Raw genomic sequence first — 17,839 nt, 5'->3', positions numbered from 1 at the left:
GGGCTGGGGCTTTAGGGACAGGGACAGGCCATGGGGACAGGCCCAGCCCAGCTGCCACCACGTGGCTTGGGCCACCACGTGGCCAAGGTCCGAGTGCCCCAGGACGGGGCGACCTCGCATCGATCCGTCCCCAGCCGCCCCAAACAGGGACCCGCCGCCTTTATTCACACGTGGCCTTTATTCAGACGATGACCACGGGCCCGCTGTGGGCGGTGGGCACCGGCGAGGGCTCCCCGGCCGAGGTGAAGTACCCGACGAGCGCCCGCACGCCGGCCTTGAGCCCCGGCTGCAGCCCCAGCTGCACCCCCATGGCCACCGGGCCCCCCAGGCCCCCGGTGAGCGCGGCCAGCCCGGCGTAGCCCAGGTCCTCGGCGGCCTCCAGCGCCCGCGTGGACGCCGTGGCCTCGCAGCCCTGGAAGGCGAAGTAGACGCTGGTGCCCAGGTTGTAGAAGATGCTGACTCCCGGCACCCAGTCCAGCACCCGGTGCGCTTCCCGTTCCCCCGCCGGGCTGCAGGCATCCTCATCCTCCCGCCGCCGCCGCACGGCTCCGCGGCACGGCCGGAGCCCCGGCAGCTCCCGGACTGCCTGGCCGGGCGCGGGGGTCCGGAGCAGGGTGGGATCCGCGCAGGCGGAGCCCCCCGGGCGTGCCAAGCGGAGGAGCAGCAGGGTCAGCGGGCGAGGGGCCGGAGCGCCCGGGAGCCGCGCCAGCCCCCGCAGCAGCGCCGCCGCCCTGGGGGTCCCCAGCTCCCGCAGCAGCTCCAGCGCTTCGGCCTCGGCATGGGGAGCACAGCCGGCCCCGCGAAGAGCCAGCACCAGGGCAGCACGGGCCAGCCCGCGGGGCAGCGGCGGCAGCCCGGAGAAACCGGGAAAGGCGTCGGGGAGAAGGGTCCGGCACGGCACCCGCAGTGCCGGCGGTGGGCTGGGCTCTGCCAGCCCCAGCAGCTCGGCCAGCAGCGCCCGGTCACCGGCAGCCGGCCCCGGGGGGACGACGGACGCAGCGAGGGCACGGCCGAGGATGAGGAGCGGGAGGAAGAGCAGAAGCCGGGGCATGGTGGCGGCTCTGTGGAGGTGGGAGAAGAAGGGCAGAGCCCCGTCAGACCCCCGTGGCTGCAGCCCCCCGTGACCCCCCTGGGCCCCAGCTCACCCACTCGCTGCTGGCACCTGCCCTGTCCGGCCACTGCGGCCGCAGCCGGCCCCGTGACTCCTTTATAGCCCTTGTTATCAGGGAATTGCGACATGTCCGGCACAGGGATGGGGACTGGACACTCCCTGAGGCCAGGGCAGCTCGAGCCCCCAGCCTCCCTGCAGACCCACACACCCAAGAAGGCCAAAAGTCACCTTTATTTATTTAGGCCCTGTCCAGATGTAAAAAGTTTTAGGAAAAAAAAAAACCCAAGAGCTGAAGAAAAAGAGGGAATTTGGGGTAAAATGGAGATGGTGACACCAGGGGAAGGTGGGGAAATATGGAGAAACTGGTTGCTTGTGCAGCCTTTAAAAGCAGCATCAAAACCTGCAGCAGAAAATCTGCAGAAACCTCAGAAAACCTGTAGAAACAGCAGAAAAACTGCAGAAACAGCAGAAAAACTGCAGAAAACCTGCAGAAATCCAATAAAATCTGCAAAAAGCCCAGGAAACAGCACAGGGCCTGGGCACAGGCATGGCATGGGGAGCCACTCAATCGTCCTCCTCTTCCTCATCCAGGCAGCGGATGCGCTTCCGCCTCCCCTGGGGCTGTGGACCTTCATCCTCCTCATCCTCCTCGGAGCAGGGAGCTGCAGGGGCCGGTTCGGTGCCTGGGGATGGAGGGAGAGGGCTGAGCCCCCCCAGGGATGTGGCAAAGGGGACAGGGACAGGACAACCCCGACTCAGCCGTGCCCCTGGTGACAGCCAGGAGTGAACAGAGGGGCTGAACCCACCTGAGCTCCCACCATCCTCATCCTCATCCTCGCTGGCGAGCTCCCGGCGCCTCTTGGTGCGCGGCTGCACTGGGCTGGGGACGGGGACGGGCTCCTCGCTGCAGGGGTTGGCACAGCTCAGCCCCACAGGGGGAGAACGCAGGGGGCTGGATCCTCTCCCCCAAACCAGGGAGAGGAACCCCCAAACCAGGGATAAGACCCCCCAAACCAGGGAGAGAGGACCCCCCAAACGAGGGAGAGAAGACCCCCCAAACCAGGGAGAGAGGACCCCCCCAAACCAGGGAGAGAGGACCCCCCCCCAAACCAGGGAGAGAGGACCCCCCAAACCAGGGAGAGGAACCCCCAAACCAGGGAGAGAGGAACCCCCCCCCAAACCAGGGAGAAGAGGACCCCCCCCCCAAACCAGGGAGAGAGGACCCCCCCCAAACCAGGGAGAGAAGACCCCCCAAACCAGGGAGAGAGGACCCCCCAAACCAGGGAGAGAGGACCCCCCCCCAAACCAGGGAGAGAAGACCCCCCCAAACCAGGGAGAGAAGACCCCCCAAACCAGGGAGAGAGGACCCCCCAGACCAGGGAGAAGAGGACCCCCCCCCAAACCAGGGAGAGAGGACCCCCCCCAAACCAGGGAGAAGACCCCCCAAACCAGGGAGAGAGGACCCCCCAAACCAGGGAGAGAGGACCCCCCCAAACCAAGGAGAGAGGACCCCCCAAACCAGGGAGAGAGGACCCCCCAAAACCAGGGAGGACCCCCCAAACCAGGGAGAGAGGACCCCCCAAACCAGGGATAAGACCCCCCAAACCAGGGAGAGAGGACCCCCCCCAAACCAGGGAGAAGACCCCCCCAAACCAGGGAGAGAGGACACCCCCCCAAACCAGGGAGAGAGGACCCCCCCAAACCAGGGAGAGAAGACCCCCCCAAACCAGGGAGAGAGGACACCCCCCCAAACCAGGGAGAGAGGACCCCCCCCCAAACCAGGGAGAGAGGACCCCAAAAACCAGGGAGAAGACCCCCCCAAACCAGGGAGAAGACCCCCCCCCCAAACCAGGGATAAGACCCCCCAAACCAGGGAGAGAGGACCCCCCCCAAACCAGGGAGAGAGGACCCCCAAACCAGGGAGAGAGGACCCCCAAACCAGGGAGAGAGGACCCCCAGACCAGGGAGAGAGGACCCCCCCAAACCAGGGAGAGAGGACCCCCCCCAAACCAGGGTGAAGAGGACCCCCCCCAAACGAGGGAGAGAAGACCCCCCAAACCAGGGAGATAAGACCCCCCAAACCAGGGAGAGAGGACCCCCCAAACCAGGGAGAGAGGACCCCCCCAAACCAGGGATAAGACCCCCCAAACCAGGGAGAGAAGACCCCCCAAACCAGGAAGAAGACCCCCCAAACCAGGGATAAGACCCCCCAAGCTGAGAAGGGGACCCCGGTCTCACCTCTCCGAGTCCGATCCCAGCCCTGCCGGCTCTGCTGAGGGGCACAAGGAGGGGGGCTCAGAGCCAGCCCCACACCTGGGGGTCCCACACCCCCAGCCCCACCCCTCACCTGGAGCCGGGTGCTGGGGGCTCCTGGGTGGCTCTGGCAGGTCCTGGGGGGCCCCTGGGGGGCCACGGTGGGCGATGGAGGCGGCCGCACGCCGGAGCTGCTGCGGGGTGAGGGCGGCTGGGATGCGCCAGAAGGATTCCTGGGCAGAGAGGGGGGGACATTGCAGGGCTGTGCTGGGACCAAGGGGACAGGGACAGGGATGGGGACAGGGACAGGGATGGGGACGGGGACAGGGATGGGGACAGGGATGGGGACAGGGATGGGGACAGGGACGGGGACAGGGATGGGGACAGGGACAGGGACGGGGACAGGGATGGGGACAGGGACGGGGACAGGGATGGGGACAGGGGACAGGGATGGGGACAGGGACAGGGATGGGGACAGGGACGGGGACAGGGGACAGGGATGGGGACAGGGACCGGGATGGGGACAGGGATGGGGACAGGGACCGGGATGGGGACAGGGATGGGGACAGGGGACAGGGATGGGGACAGGGACCGGGATGGGGACAGGGATGGGGACAGGGGACAGGGACAGGGACAGGGACGGGGATAGGGATGGGGACAGGGACGGGGACAGGGGACAGGGATGGGGACAGGGACAGGGATGGGGACAGGGATGGGGACGGGGATGGGGACAGGGGACAGGGATGGGTACAGGGATGGGGACAGGGATGGGGACAGGGATGGGGATGGGGACAGGGATGGGGACAGGGATGGGGACAGGGATGGGGACAGGGACGGGGACAGGGATGGGGACAGGGATGGGGACAGGGATGGGGACAGGGACGGGGACAGGGATGGGGACAAGGACAGGGATGGGGACAGGGACCTCACCTGCTCGCTGGCAGGAGGCCGCAGCCCCAGCTGCCGCAGGAGGCTCCGGAAGCGCCGGTCCTCCATGGCATCCTCATTCTCCTCCGTCAGCGGCACCAGCGGCACCGGGTGGGACACGCCTGGACCGGGAGCGCCGTCAGAGGGACCCCGACCCCACAGCCCCCCACCATGACCCCCACCCCACTCACCATCCTCCTCACGGTCCCCTGCCACCCTCCTCAGACAGTTCTCCAGCCACCGCAGGGGCCCGGCCAGGCCTGGGGACAGCAGAAGGTGACACAGGGTCTGTCCCCGCAGCTGAGCCCAGCTGGGGGGGTCGGAGCCCCTCGCCCACCTTCCTGCTGCAGGCGCTGCGCCAGGTCCTGCCCAGCCCCTTCCTCAGGCACACAGTGCTCCTCCATGGGGTCTCCCTCTGCTTCGTCCTCATCCTCCTCTTCCTCCTCCTCCTCGCTGTCATCCTCTCCTGAGCTGTCTTGAGCTGGCATGGCCGGGACACCTGTGGCAGCCTGTGGGAACCAGCAGTGTTTGGGTGCCCAGGATGGGGACAGGCTGTGTTTGGGTGCCCCCAGAGTGGGGACAGCACCCCCAGGACCCTCCCCAGGACCCTCCAGCCCCCCGTACCTGCCCGGGGCCGTGGCTCTTCCTCCGGCGTTTCTTGTACAGCTCCTTGCGTTCGGCCACCAGCCCCAGCCCCAGCAGCTTCTCCACCACCCGAGCCCGCGAGCGCCGCGCCGTCAGGTGCTTCATGATGTTCCCCAGGACATCTGTGGGGAGGGGGGTCAGGGTGGGGGGCTACAGGCGGCTTTTAGGGGTCTGCCCCCCGTGTCCAGCTCACCGTCCGAGCCCTGGAACTCCTCGAAGAGCCGCGTCAGCTCCTCCTCCTGCTCCTGCGTCCACAGCACGATGCGGGTGCCCTTCCTGAGGGGTGGGAGACAGCTGTGGGTCCTTGTCCTGGGGGAAGGTGGGTCCCTGTCCTGTCCCCAGGGGTCCCTGCCCTGTCCCCAGGGGTCCCTGACCCACCTCTCCCGTGGGAAGTCCTTGGCACTGCTGGCCAGCCCCATCCGCACCAGCTGCTTCACCACCTGCCTCCGCGTCCGCCCGGCCGTCGGGAGATGGGCCAGGATGGCAGCGATGATGTCCCCACCTGTGGGACAGGGAGGCTGCAGGGACAGAGCCCCTGCCACCCCCCGGGGGTCCCACTGAGACCCCAGAGACCCCCCGGTACCTTCCACCTCCTTGTACTTCCAGTACAGCTCCCGCAGCTCCTGCTCCTCCTGGGGCGTCCAGGGGGGGACTCGGCTCCGGGTAGTGCTGGGGAGGGGCAAAAGGGAGGTGAGGTGAGGGGAGAGGGGGTGGCAGCCCCCTCCCCAGGCCCACTCACCCTTCTCCCTCCTGCAGGGAGCTGTAGCCCTTGGTCATCTCCCAGACGACAGTCGGGTTCTTCCAGAAGAGCAGCTCCACAAAAGCCTTTTTGTTGGTGGCTGCCAGCGCAAAGAACTTGCCCAGGATGAACTTGGCCAAGGCCACCAACTCCTGGGGACAGCAGGAGGGAGAGAGGGGTTGGGGGACACCAGGGACAGAGAGAGGGGTTGGGGGACACTGGGGACAGAGAGTGGGGTTGGGGGAGACCAGGGACAGAGAGTGGGGGTGACAGAAATTTGGAATACAGAGCAGGGCTGGGGTACACCAGGGATGGACAGAGGGGCTGAGGGATGTGGGCACAGAGAGTAGGGGTGGGGGACATCAGACACTGAGCAGGGCTGGAGGATAGCAGGGATGGAGAGTGGGGCTGGGGGCTGCGGGGACAGAGCAGGGCTGGGAAAAGTTGGGGACAGAGCAGGGCTGGGAAAAGTTGGGGACAGAGCAGGGCTGGGAAATGCTGGGGACAGAGCAGGGCTGGGAAAAGTTGGGGACAGAGTGGGGCTGGGAAATGCTGGGGACAGAGGAGGGCTGGGAAATGTTGGGGACAGAGCAGGGCTGGAAAAAGTTGGGGACCGAGTGGGGCTGGGGGCTGCAGGGACAGAGCAGGGCTGGGGGCTGCAGGGACAGAGCGGGGCTGGGAAATGTTGGGGACAGAGCAGGGGTGGGAAATGTTGGGGACAGAGTGGGGCTGGGAAATGTTGGGGACAGAGTGGGGCTGGGGGCTGCAGGGGACAGAGCAGGGCTGGGAAATGTTGGGGACAGAGCAGGGGTGGGAAATGTTGGGGACAGAGCAGGGCTGGGAAATGTTGGGGACAGAGCAGGGCTGGGAAATGTTGGGGACTGACTGGGGCTGGGGGCTGCAGGGACAGAGCGGGGCTGGGGGCTGCAGGGAACTGACTGCGGCTGGGGGCAGCAGGGACAGAGCGGGGCTGGGGGCTGCAGGGGACAGAGCAGGGCTGGGAAATGTTGGGGACAGAGTGGGGCTGGGGGCTGCAGGGAACTGACTGGGGCTGGGGGCTGCAGGGACAGAGCAGGGCTGGGAAATGTTTGGGACAGAACGAGGTTGGGAGATGTTGGGGACTGACTGGGGCTGGGGGCTGCAGGGACAGAGCAGGGCTGGGGGCTGCAGGGACAGAGCAGGGCTGGGGCTGCAGGGGACAGAGCGGGGCTGGGAAATGTTGGGGACAGAGTGGGGCTGGGGGCTGCAGGGACAGAGCGGGGCTGGGGGCTGCAGGGACAGAGCAGGGCTGGGGGCAGCAGGGACTGACTGGGGCTGGGGGCTGCAGGGACTGACTGGGGCTGGGGGCTGCAGGGACAGAGCAGGGCTGGGGGCTGCAGGGACAGAGCAGGGGTGGGAAATGTTGGGGACAGAGTGGGGCTGGGGGCTGCAGGGACAGAGCGGGGCTGGGGGCTGCGGGGACAGAGCGGGGCTGGGGGCTGCAGGGACAGAGCGGGGCTGGGGGCTGCAGGGAACTGACTGGGGCTGGGGGCTGCAGGGGACAGAGCAGGGGTGGGAAATGTTGGGGACAGAACGAGGTTGGGAGATGTTGGGGACTGGGGCTGGGGGCTGCAGGGAACTGACTGGGGCTGGGGGCTGCGGGGACAGACCCCTCCCGGGGGGGCTCAGGGCCTGACCTGGTGCGCGGCGGCCGCGGGGTCGCTGAGCAGGCGGTGGAAGAGGGCGAAGAGGGAGAGCTGGAAGAGCAGGGGCTCCATGCGCAGGTCGCGGGCCAGGCGGTGCAGCAGGCGCGCGGCGCAGTGGTTGGTGCGGGGGCTGTTCCGCGCGTACCCTCGGAGCAGCAGCACCAGCGCCCGCACCACGGGGGCACAGGCGAACCTGTCCCACCGCCCCGTCAGCGCGGCCGCCCCGCAGAGGGACCCCCCCGGCCCTCCCCAAACCCTGCTCACCGCTTCAGGTAGTCGAGGAAGTTGAATTCCTTCTCCGACACCTGCATGATCTGCTGCTCCTCTTCTTCCTCCTCTTCTTCCTCTTCCTCCGGCTCCTCGGGCTCGGCGGGCGCGTGCCCTGCGGTGGGATGTGCTGAAGGTCTGCAGGTTTTTTTTGCCCGAAGTTTTTCCACTTCCCGGTGTCACAGACGGGGACTCACCGGGCAGGGGAGCGACGAGGATCTCCCGCAGCAGCCGGGTCTCCTCGGGCGGCCCCGCGTCCGCGGCTCCGAACACATCCCCTTCGGGCCAAACCTCCCTGGGGACAGCGGGGACAGGCTGGCACCGCGTCCCCACGCCCTGACGGGCACGGGACAGGTACGGTGGCGGTACCTGGCTGAGCGGAGCAGCTGCAGGGCCTGGGGCACGCGGGAATCCCGCAGGCACTCCTGGATGCGCAGCAGAGCCTCCGCGCGCTGCTCCTCCACCGGCGTCTCCGAGGCGGCGTCGAAGGGCACCACGTCCTCGGGGAGGGACACCTCGCCCTGGGGCAGGGCAGGCTCAGCCCCTGCCCCACCAACACCCCCAGAGCCCCCCGTGGGGCAGGACCCTTCCCTGGTACCTCCAGGCAGGCCTGGAGCTGTGGGGCCAATCCTTCCCACAGCTGCTCCAGCTCCGCGGCGCTCGGTGGGGCGGGGGGCGCGGGAGTGCGAGGCTTCTTCTTCCTCCGCACACGTTTGCTCTGGGGGGGTGAGGACGGGGTCAGGAGGGGCTGCCTGACCCCCCAGGGACCCCCGAAGCGGGGCAGCCACGTCCCACCTGCACCACGAGGTTGGCGCGGCCGCGGCAGAAGCGCTCCAGCATGCGGAGGAAGAGGTGGGCCGTCTCCACCAGGTCCCGCAGGAAACTGCGCGGCTGCTTGGTCTCGTCGAACTTGCGGAAGAGCGTGAGGAAGAGCTCCCGGTACTCCATCAGGTAGAAGATGTTGCCTGGGGAGGAGGGTGGCAGTGGGAAGGGGCGGCTTGGGGACGCCCCAGGGACGGGCAGAGGGACAGAGGGACTCACTCTTGATGATGTGGCTGCTGTCCCGCACCGCCTGCTCCGGGGACCGGTCCATCTCCTGCACCGTCCGCAGCAGCTCCTGGTACGCCTTCAGGGCCAAGTGCATCCTGGGGATGGCAGTGGGGGCGGTCAGAGGTGCCCAGGGGGGTCACAGGTGCCATGGGGAACTCAGGTACTTTGGGGGTCCCAGGCACTGTTGGGGTCCCAGGCACTCCAAAAGTCCCAAATGCCCAAGGGGGTCCCAGGTGCCCAGGGGCTCCTGGGTTCCCAGGGTGTTCCAGGCACCAGGGAGGTCCCAGGTGACTGGGGGGTGGTCCCAGGCACCACAGGGTGTCCCAAGTGTCCAGGGGATCCCAAGTAGTTGGGGGTCCTAGAAACCAAGGGGTGTCCCAGGTGCCCTGGGGTCTCGCAGGTGTCCAAGGGATCCCAGGCACCGGGCACTGGGGGTATCCCAGGTACTCTGGGGCTCCCCAGAAGGTCCCAGACACCATGGGCAGTCTCAGATACTCAAGGAGAATCCCAGGTCCTGGGAGTCCCAGACACCAAGGGGTGTCCCAGCTGCCCTGGAGGGTCCCAGGTGCTCACCTGCGGGCCCAGGTTGTTGCCTCCTTCTTGTCCATCAGTGCCATCTCATAATAGGTGGTGAGGTTCTGCTCGATGAAGTGGAAGGCTCGGACCCCCACGGTCTCGGACACCAGCTCGGGGCGGAAGCCGTGGAGCCGGTTGAAGGCCATGAAGAAGGCGGTGGCCCACAGGTAATAGGTCTCATCGTGCTGCTGAGCCTTCTCCCGCACCAGCTGGTCCTGGGGGCCACCAGAAGGTCTCAGTGGGGGTCCCACAGCCTGGAGAGGGGATCCCAGCCCTCCCAGCCCCTCACCTTGACCAGCAGCATCAGGCGGTTGTAGCAGTCCTCCAGGAAGTCCTGGCAGAAGCGGCGCAGGAAGAGCCGGACGTTGCGGGCGGAGCGGCGGGAGGGCTCGGGCTCGGGGGCGGCCTGGCGGCGCCGGGGCACCCGCTGCGGCTCCTTGCCCAGGTCGTGGCTGTAGCTCTTCAGCTGCAGGGGATGGAGTGGGCAGATTTATCCCTGTGGCATTGTCCTGGTGTCCTCCAGCCATGTCCCATCCCAGTGCCCTTCAGACATGTCCCATCCCAGTATCCCCAGCCATGTCCCATCCCAGTCCCCTCAGCCATGTCCCATCCCAACATCCTCAGACATGTCCCATCCCAGTGTCCTCCAGCCATGTCCCATCCCCGTGTTCCCAGCCATGTCCCATCCCAGTGTCCTCCAGCCATGTCCCATCCCAGTGCCCCCAGCCATGTCCCATCCCAGCATCCTCAGCCATGTCCCATCCCAGTGTCCCCTGCCATGTCCCATCCCAGTGCCCCCTGCCATGTCCCATCCCAGTGTCCCCTGCCATGTCCCATCCCAGTGCCCCCTGCCATGTCCCATCCCAGTGTCCCCTGCCATGTCCCATCCCAGTGCTCCCTGCCATGTCCCATCCCAGTGCCCCCAGACATGTCCCATCCCAGTGTTCCCAGCCATGTCCCATCCCAGCATCCTCAGCCATGTCCCATCCCAGTGCCCCCTGCCATGTCCCATCTCGGTGCCCCCAGCCATGTCCCACCCAGTGTTCCCAGCCATGTCCCATCCCAGTGCCCCCTGCCATGTCCCATCTCGGTGCCCCCAGCCATGTCCCACCCAGTGTTCCCAGCCATGTCCCATCCCAGTGTCCTCAGCCATGTCCCATCCCAGTGTCCCCTGCCATGTCCCATCTCAGTGTCCTCAGCCATGTCCTATCCCAGTGCCCCCTGCCATGTCCCATCCCAGTGTCCCCTGCCATGTCCCATCCCAGTGTTCCCAGCCATGTCCCATCCCAGTGTTCCCAGACATGTCCCATCCCAGTGTCCCCAGCCATGTCCCATCCCAGTGTCCCCTGCCATGTCCCATCTCAGTGTCCTCAGCCATGTCCCATCCCAGTGCCCTTCAGACATGTCCCATCCCAGTGTCCTCAGCCATGTCCCATCCCAGTGTCCTCAGCCATGTCCCATCCCAGTGTCCCCTGCCATGTCCCATCCCAGTGTCCCCAGCCATGTCCCATCCCAGTGCCCTTCAGACATGTCCCATCCCAGTGTCCTCAGCCATGTCCCATCCCAGTGCCCTTCAGACATGTCCCATCCCAGTGCCCTTCAGACATGTCCCATCCCAGTGTCCTCAGCCATGTCCCATCCCAGTGCCCCCTGCCATGTCCCATCCCAGTGCTCCCAGCCATGTCCCATCCCAGTGTCCCCTGCCATGTCCCATCCCAGTGTCCCCTGCCATGTCCCATCCCAGTGTCCCCTGCCATGTCCCATCCCAGTGCTCCCAGACATGTCCCATCCCAGTGCCCCCTGCCATGTCCCATCCCAGTGTCCCCAGCCATGTCCCATCCCAGTGTCCCCTGCCATGTCCCATCCCAGTGTCCCCAGCCATGTCCCATCCCAGTGTCCCCTGCCATGTCCCATCCCAGTGCCCCCAGCCATGTCCCATCCCAGTGCCCTCCAGACATGTCCCATCCCAGTCCCCTCAGCCATGTCCCATCCCAGTGCCCCCAGCCATGTCCCATCCCAGTGCCCTTCAGACATGTCCCATCCCAGTGTCCCCAGCCATGTCCCATCCCAGTGCCCTTCAGACATGTCCCATCCCAGTGTCCCCAGCCATGTCCCATCCCAGTGCCCTTCAGACATGTCCCATCCCAGTGTCCCCAGCCATGTCCCATCCCAGTGCCCTTCAGACATGTCCCATCCCAGTGTTCCCAGCCATGTCCCATCCCAGTGCCCCCTGCCATGTCCCATCCCAGTGTCCTCAGCCATGTCCCATCCCAGTGCCCTCAGCCATGTCCCATCCCAGTCCCCTCAGCCATGTCCCATCCCAGTGCCCCCTGCCATGTCCCATCCCAGTCCCCTCAGCCATGTCCCATCCCAGTGTCCCCAGCCATGTCCCATCCCAGTGTCCTCAGCCATGTCCCATCCCAGTGCCCCCTGCTGCCTCCCTGGCTCTGTGCCACCCACCACGTCCCTGTCCACATCCCTGTTCCTGTAACCCCACCGCATTCCTCGTTTCTGTGCTCCACACCCCACCTCCAGTCCTGTGTCCCACCGATGTTCCTGCCCTGTGTCCTTCACCCACATTCCCATCCCAATGATCTCTGTCACATCCCTGACCCTGCACCCCGCACCGTGTCCTTGTCCCTGTGCCCACTGCCACCTCCCCGGTTGTGTGACCCCCACCACATCCCCACACCTGTGCCCCCCACCCCATACACATCCCAGTGCCACCTGCCACATCCCTGACCCCATGCCCCACGCCCCATCTTTATCCCGGTGTCCCACCCACCTTCCTGTTTCCCTACCCCATACCACATCCCCAGCCCCGTGCCCCTCACCACACTCCTGTACCTCCCACCACGTCCTCGCCCTCCATCCTGCGCCACACCCCCAGCCCCATGTGCCACATCCCTGTCCCCGTGTCCCCTGACACGTCCCCAGCGCTGTGCCCTCGCCACCGCCCCGCTCTCACATTGTGCAGCCCTTTGTGGAACACCACATCCCGGTCCCCGATGGACTTGAGGCCCTGCAGGACGTAGGAGCCACCGAAGCGGGAGTGCCTGGGCAGGGGACAGGGGCTGAGTGATGCTGTCCCCGCCATGGGGGTCTCATCCCTGCCATGGGGGTGCCCCCTCCTCACCTGGACGGGCGCTGCAGTGCCCGGGCTTTCTTCTCCGCCAGCTCCCGCTGCCGCAGGGCCTCCAGCTCCCGCGTGTCCTCCCCGTGCTCGGCACCTGCCGTCCCCTGTCCCAGCGCCGCCAGCTCCTCTGGGCTCTGCCAGCAGCTCCATCAGCACCGTGGGGGCTCCGGGGGGGTCCCTGCCCTGCCGCCCCTGCCCCAGCTCACCTGGTCCCGGAACATGAGGGAGATGATCTCCAGGACGTGCAGGCCCCATTGCTGCTCCACCTGGGCGCTGGCCAGGAATTTGAGCAGGTCGTCCATGCCGCTGATGTGCAGCGCCCACAGCACCCGGTCGTGCACGCTGGCGTCGCCGTCCACGCCCTGCCGGGGATGGTGGTGGGGTGTCGGGGTCCCCGTGGAGCCTCTGTGACCCCAGAGCTGTCGGGGAGCCAGGGAAGGGCCCTGTCCCGGTACCTGCTCCTCCGTGGGGTCCGGGGGCACGTGCAGCACGTTGCGCACCAGCAGCAGGATCCTCTCGATCAGCAGCGTGTCCTCCTCCTGCCGCTGCTCCCAGTCCTGGGGGGACACAGCTGTCAGGACCCCCACAGCCCCCTGGGGGTCCTGGGCAAGGAAGGACCCCACAGCCCCTGAGGGACCCCCAGCAGAAACAGAATCCACAGACCACCAGGGACTCCTGGCACAGACAGACCCTGCAGCCTCCTGGGGATCCCTGACAAGGACAGACCCCACAGCCCCTGAGGGATCCCTGACAAGGACAGACCCCACAACCCCTGAGGGATCCCTGATGAGGACAGACCCCACAACCCCTGAGGGACCCCTGGCAAGGACAGACCCCACAGCCCCCAGGGATCCCTGACAAGGACAGACCCCACAGCTCCTGAGGGATCCCTGATGAGGACAGACCCCACAACCCCTGAGACATCCCTGACAGCGACAGACCCCACAGCCCCTGAGAGATCCCTGACAAGGAGAGACCCCACAGCCCCCAGGGACCCCTGGCAAGGACAGACCCCACAACCCCTGAGGGATCCCTGACAAGGACAGACCCCACAGCCCCTGAGGGATCCCTGATGAGGACAGACCCCACAGCCCCCAGGGATCCCTGACAAGGACAGACCCCACAGCCCCTGAGAGATCCCTGACAAGGACAGACCCCACAGCCCCTGAGGGATCCCTGACAAGGAGAGACCCCACAACCCCTGAGGGATCCCTGACAGGGACAGACCCCACAGCCCCTGAGGGATCCCTGACAAGGACAGACCCCACAGCCCCTGAGGGATCCCTGATGAGGACAGACCCCACAGCCCCGAGGGATCCCTGACAAGGACAGACCCTGCAGCCCCCACAGGAACCCCCACCCGGGACAGACCCTGCAGCCCCCTGGGGATCCCCAGCAGGGACACCACCCGCAGCCCTCTGAGGACAGGGCACTCACCAGCTGCAGGAGGCTGTAGAGCTTCTCACTGAGCACCACAAACACCTTCTCACTGGCAAAAGCCTGCAGAGACCCCACATGAGCAGGGGAACGTGGGCAAAGCCCCCTGCCCACGGCACACCCCCGGGTGGACTCACCTCCTTGTAGGCCTGCAGGTAGGACAGCACCTGGAGAAAATGGTGCCGGGAGGTGGCATCTGCTGGCACCTTCCCAAAGCACAGCAGGGCCGGCTGTGTCAGGTTCACCATCAACCTGTGAGGAGGTGGAGGGGTGTGAAGAACCCCTGCCCAGCAAGGAGCTCCCACAGGGCCACCCCTGGCCATGAACCCACCCCCCCATACCTGATGACGGCGTCGAAGAGCACTTTGTCCTGGGGGTACTGCACCATGATGGGCAGGAGATCGTTCTGCAGGATCTGGGCCGCCCCCAGCTGCTGCCGCACGTCCCGGGTCTCGTCCTCATGGCGCAGGTACCGGATCAGGTCCTTGACGCTCTCTGCGGACACGGGGCCGTCATTCCCCGCCGCCCCCGGCCCCACCGCCCCCCTTCCCGGTGCCCACCTACCCAGGCAGTCGGGCTCCCGGTGATACACATCGCCCTCCAGGTAGCCCAGGGCGCTGCAGGTAGCCAGGAGCTCGCAGTTCATCATGTACCAGTCCATGCAGCGCGGGGCTGCGCACGGGACCAGCACCGGGGGCCACCTGCGGGCCACTGTCAGCACCGGCTGCCCCCCGAGGTTCTCCCACCCGTTCTGGGCTCCCCCGGTACAGCCCCAGGTCCCGGGACATCCTCCAGTTCCAGTTTCCCCAACACCGACGAACATCCCATGCCTGGTTCCCCTCGGTACCGGACCCCACGGCGACCCCCAGGCCCCGGTACCACCTCGATTCCAGCGCACCTCCCGGTCCCGGTCCTCCCCAGCACCGGCGCACCCCAGAGCCCCGCCGGTTCCATACCAGCCCCCGGTTTCGGTTCCCCCCAGTCACGGAGTGACTCGATCCCAGTCGGTCCCGCTGCCTTCCCGATCCCGGAGCGTTCCCCACCCCCCAGTACCCGATCTCAGACCCCCCCCTCCCCGATCCCGGATCCCAGCCCCGAATCCCCCCCCGATCCCGGATCCCTGCCCCGAATCCCCCCCTGATCCCGGAGCACTCCCCGGGCCCCCCGATCCCGGAACACCCTCCAAAACCCGCAGCACCCGGAGGTCCCGGTTTCCCCGACCCCGTATCAACCCCCCCGTTCCGATCCCGGCTCACCCCCAGTCCCCGGTCCCCGCCGGTCCCGGGACACTCCCCGCCCCCAACCCCCCCTTCCCCCCGATCCCGGACCCCCGGGCCCCCGTCCCGCTCACCGCCGCCCCGTCCCCGCCGCCCTCCCGGCCGCGCTCCCGGTCCCGGCGCGGGGGCGGCGTTACACAACCGCCCCAGTTCCCGCGGGCCGAGACCCCGCCCCCCCGCGCCCTTCAAACGGCAACGCCCACCGCGCTGCCCGGTGGTCCCGCAGGTACCCCTCCCCTCCCCTCCCTCCACACACCCCGCTGCCGTCCGGCGGCTCCGTGCGCCCCGAACCCCTCTGATCCCCCCGCCCTCGCCCCCCGCCCCGCGGCGCTGACGGGGGGAAGACTGGAGGGACTCATTGCGAGGAAGGGACGCGGTGGCGGCGTTGCCCTTTTAAGAACGATGCCGGCTGGGCGGGGCCCGTGCCGGGCGCGGGAACGGGCGGCACCTCCCGCCACACGCGCGTGGCCGCCGGGGGGGCTCCGGTGTCCCCCCCCCTCCTCGGTCCCTCCCGCTTCCCGGCGCCGGGCACGGCCGCGAGCGGTTACCAAAATAAAAGAGCAGGTTTAATTCACCGAACACAGAAGTCCCGCCGCGGCGGGGCGGGGCGGCCCCGGCCCGGTACGGGCGGCCCCGGGCAGCCCGGTGGCCGGTTGCCGGCAGCGGGGCCCCGCCGCCGCCCGCCCGCCGCGCCGCGCCGCACACACACGCACCACACGCACCGCGGCGGCCCCGTCACAGCAAAGCAGCGGCGGGCGCGGGGCCGCGCCCCGGGACGGGCCCCGTTACAGCCCCTGCGTCTTCAGCTCCAGCGGCTCTGCCGGCGGCTCGGGCGGCGGCTCGGCGGCGGCGGCGGCGGCGGCGGCGGTGACGGCGGTGGGGGCGGGCGGCTCTCCCTTGAGGGCGGCCAGGCGCTCGGCCAGGCTGCGCGGCCGCGGGCACAGCGCGAACTCGTAGAGCACCGCGCCCAGCGCCGCGCCCAGCAGCGGGCCCGCCCAGTACACCTGCGGGGGGGCGGCGTGGGCACCGGCACCGGGGGACCCCCGGCCCCCCGCCCCACGGGGCACGGCACCCTCCCCGCTGGCGCCCGGCCACCGGACCCGTCTCCCGGTGAGCGGCGTCGCGTGTGCCCCTCCCCGGGATATCGGGGGCGCGGGCAGGATCCGTCTCCCGGTGAGTGGGGGGCGGCCGCTTCTTTCCGCCCGGGATACCGGGGGGTACTCAGCACGCCGGGGTGCTGCTGTCACCGCGGTGACACCGGACGCAGCGGCTGGGGCAGGACAGGGACAAGCGGGGAGGGACTGGGGGGGCCCGGGGCGGGTTTGGGGGGTCCCCGTCCCCCCCCACTTACCCAGTGGTTGGCGAAGTTGCGGGTGATGACGGCAGGGGCGAAGGAGCGAGCGGGGTTCATGCTGGCGCCCGTGTAGTGGATCTATTCGGGGGGATGGGGCGGTGGGGGGCTGCACAGCTGTCCCCCCAGCCCCATCCCAGCCCCCGGGGTCCCGGCACCGGGGTCCCCGCGGCCGCCCTTACCCCGAAGAGGTGGCCGAGGGCGAGGGAGAAGCCGACGGGCACGGCGGCCATGGCCGGGCGCCCGTCGTGACGGTCGTCGAAGCTGGCGAAGACGCAGAGGACGAACTGGGCGGTCAGGAGCAGCTCCACCACCGTGCCCTGGCCCGGGCCCACGCCGGGGTGCAGCTGCGCGGGGAGAGGGCTCAGCATCCCCCCATTCCCCCCCAGCACCGCAAACCCCCCCCTCGTTATCCTTCCACACCCCAAAACCCCACTGTGCCACAAAACCCTTCTCATCCCCAAACTCCTCCCTGATGCCCAGCCCCCGTTACTGTCCCACATCAATCCGAACCCCAAAACATCTTCCGGACCCCCCCATCAGACCCCTCAAACCCCTCAGAACCCCCATTACAGCCCCATGGTACTGCAGATCCCAAAACACCCCCTGGACTCCCCCAATCCTTCCAAGCCCTCATTACAGTCCCAAAGTACCTCAGACCCCAAACCCTCATTACAGCCCCCACCCCACTTCCACACCCCGTGGTCCCCCAGCCCTGCAGACACCCCCAGCCCCCCGATCCCCCCGAGCCCCTGCTCACCGCGCTGAGGCCGAGGGTGCCGCGGACGGGGCCCGGGGTCACCCCATAGAGCACCCCGGCGCCGGCCAGCATGCCCAGCACCTGGGCCAGCAGGTAGCCCAGGGCACGGGGCAGGGAGAGCTGCGAGGCCATCAGGAAGGCCAGCGTGATGGCCGGGTTGACGTGGCCCCCGCTGACATGGCCCAGCGCCTGCACCAGGGTGGTCTGGGCCAGCCCGAAGGCCAGGGCGGCCCCCACGACGCTGGGGGGGCCCGGGGCCCAGCGCAGGGAGGCCCCCAGCCCCAGCAGGGCATAGAGGAGGCTGCCCAGGAACTCGGCCAGGACGGCCCTCCAGAAGGCGGACGAGCGCAGCTCCCGCATGGCCTGGCCCCGCTGCCCTCCACGGCCCCGCTCCCCTCCCCGGGGGCCGCCCGTGCCCACCTTTATAAGGCCCCCCCGGGCCGGCCCCGGGGGTGGGACCCCACCTCCGCCACCCCCCGTTAACCGCTTCGCTGCCCCAGACACGGGACAGGGGACACGCGGCCAGGAACGCCCCCCGAGCCCCCCGAGCAGCCCCGCACCCCCGATAGTGGGGACCCCCCTCCCCAGAGCTGCGCCGCCCCCACCCCTGGGGTTGCCTGGGGAG

The 17,839-nt window shown here is 68.2% G+C and overlaps 2 protein-coding genes across 2 annotated transcripts; both read right to left on the bottom strand.

Moving 5' to 3' along the window:
- Nucleotides 1–123: 123 nt before the first annotated feature.
- On the bottom strand, nt 124–1,344 carry APOF (apolipoprotein F). Its single transcript, XM_058861063.1, has 2 exons — nt 1,150–1,344; nt 124–1,061 (listed from the first exon to the last, which is right to left on the bottom strand). Exon 2 carries the CDS (start codon nt 1,049–1,051, stop codon nt 182–184), a length of 870 nt encoding a protein of 289 aa, XP_058717046.1. The 5' UTR covers nt 1,052–1,061; nt 1,150–1,344; the 3' UTR covers nt 124–181.
- On the bottom strand, nt 1,330–17,710 carry TIMELESS (timeless circadian regulator). Its single transcript, XM_058861128.1, is given in 33 exon segments — nt 1,330–1,794; nt 1,918–2,015; nt 3,350–3,597; nt 4,295–4,413; nt 4,483–4,551; nt 4,629–4,800; nt 4,916–5,058; nt 5,130–5,212; nt 5,315–5,438; nt 5,520–5,605; nt 5,676–5,827; nt 7,352–7,553; nt 7,625–7,742; nt 7,825–7,922; nt 7,997–8,148; nt 8,226–8,345; nt 8,423–8,592; nt 8,669–8,772; nt 9,251–9,468; nt 9,543–9,719; nt 12,222–12,309; nt 12,390–12,523; nt 12,596–12,751; nt 12,845–12,946; nt 13,827–13,889; nt 13,964–14,078; nt 14,168–14,321; nt 14,391–14,802; nt 15,178–15,286; nt 15,893–16,398; nt 16,401–16,535; nt 16,637–16,801; nt 17,215–17,710. Coding segments are annotated over 33 exon segments (5,271 nt in total). The 5' UTR covers nt 17,575–17,710; the 3' UTR covers nt 1,330–1,675.
- Between the last annotated feature and the right edge of the window lie 129 nt (nt 17,711–17,839).

The sequence above is a fragment of the Poecile atricapillus genome, chromosome 35 (assembly GCF_030490865.1).
Source record: "Poecile atricapillus isolate bPoeAtr1 chromosome 35, bPoeAtr1.hap1, whole genome shotgun sequence".
Taxonomy (NCBI): Eukaryota; Metazoa; Chordata; class Aves; order Passeriformes; family Paridae; genus Poecile; species Poecile atricapillus.
The sequence above is the reverse complement of the archived record's forward strand: the minus strand, read 5'-3'. Positions and strand labels throughout refer to the sequence as shown.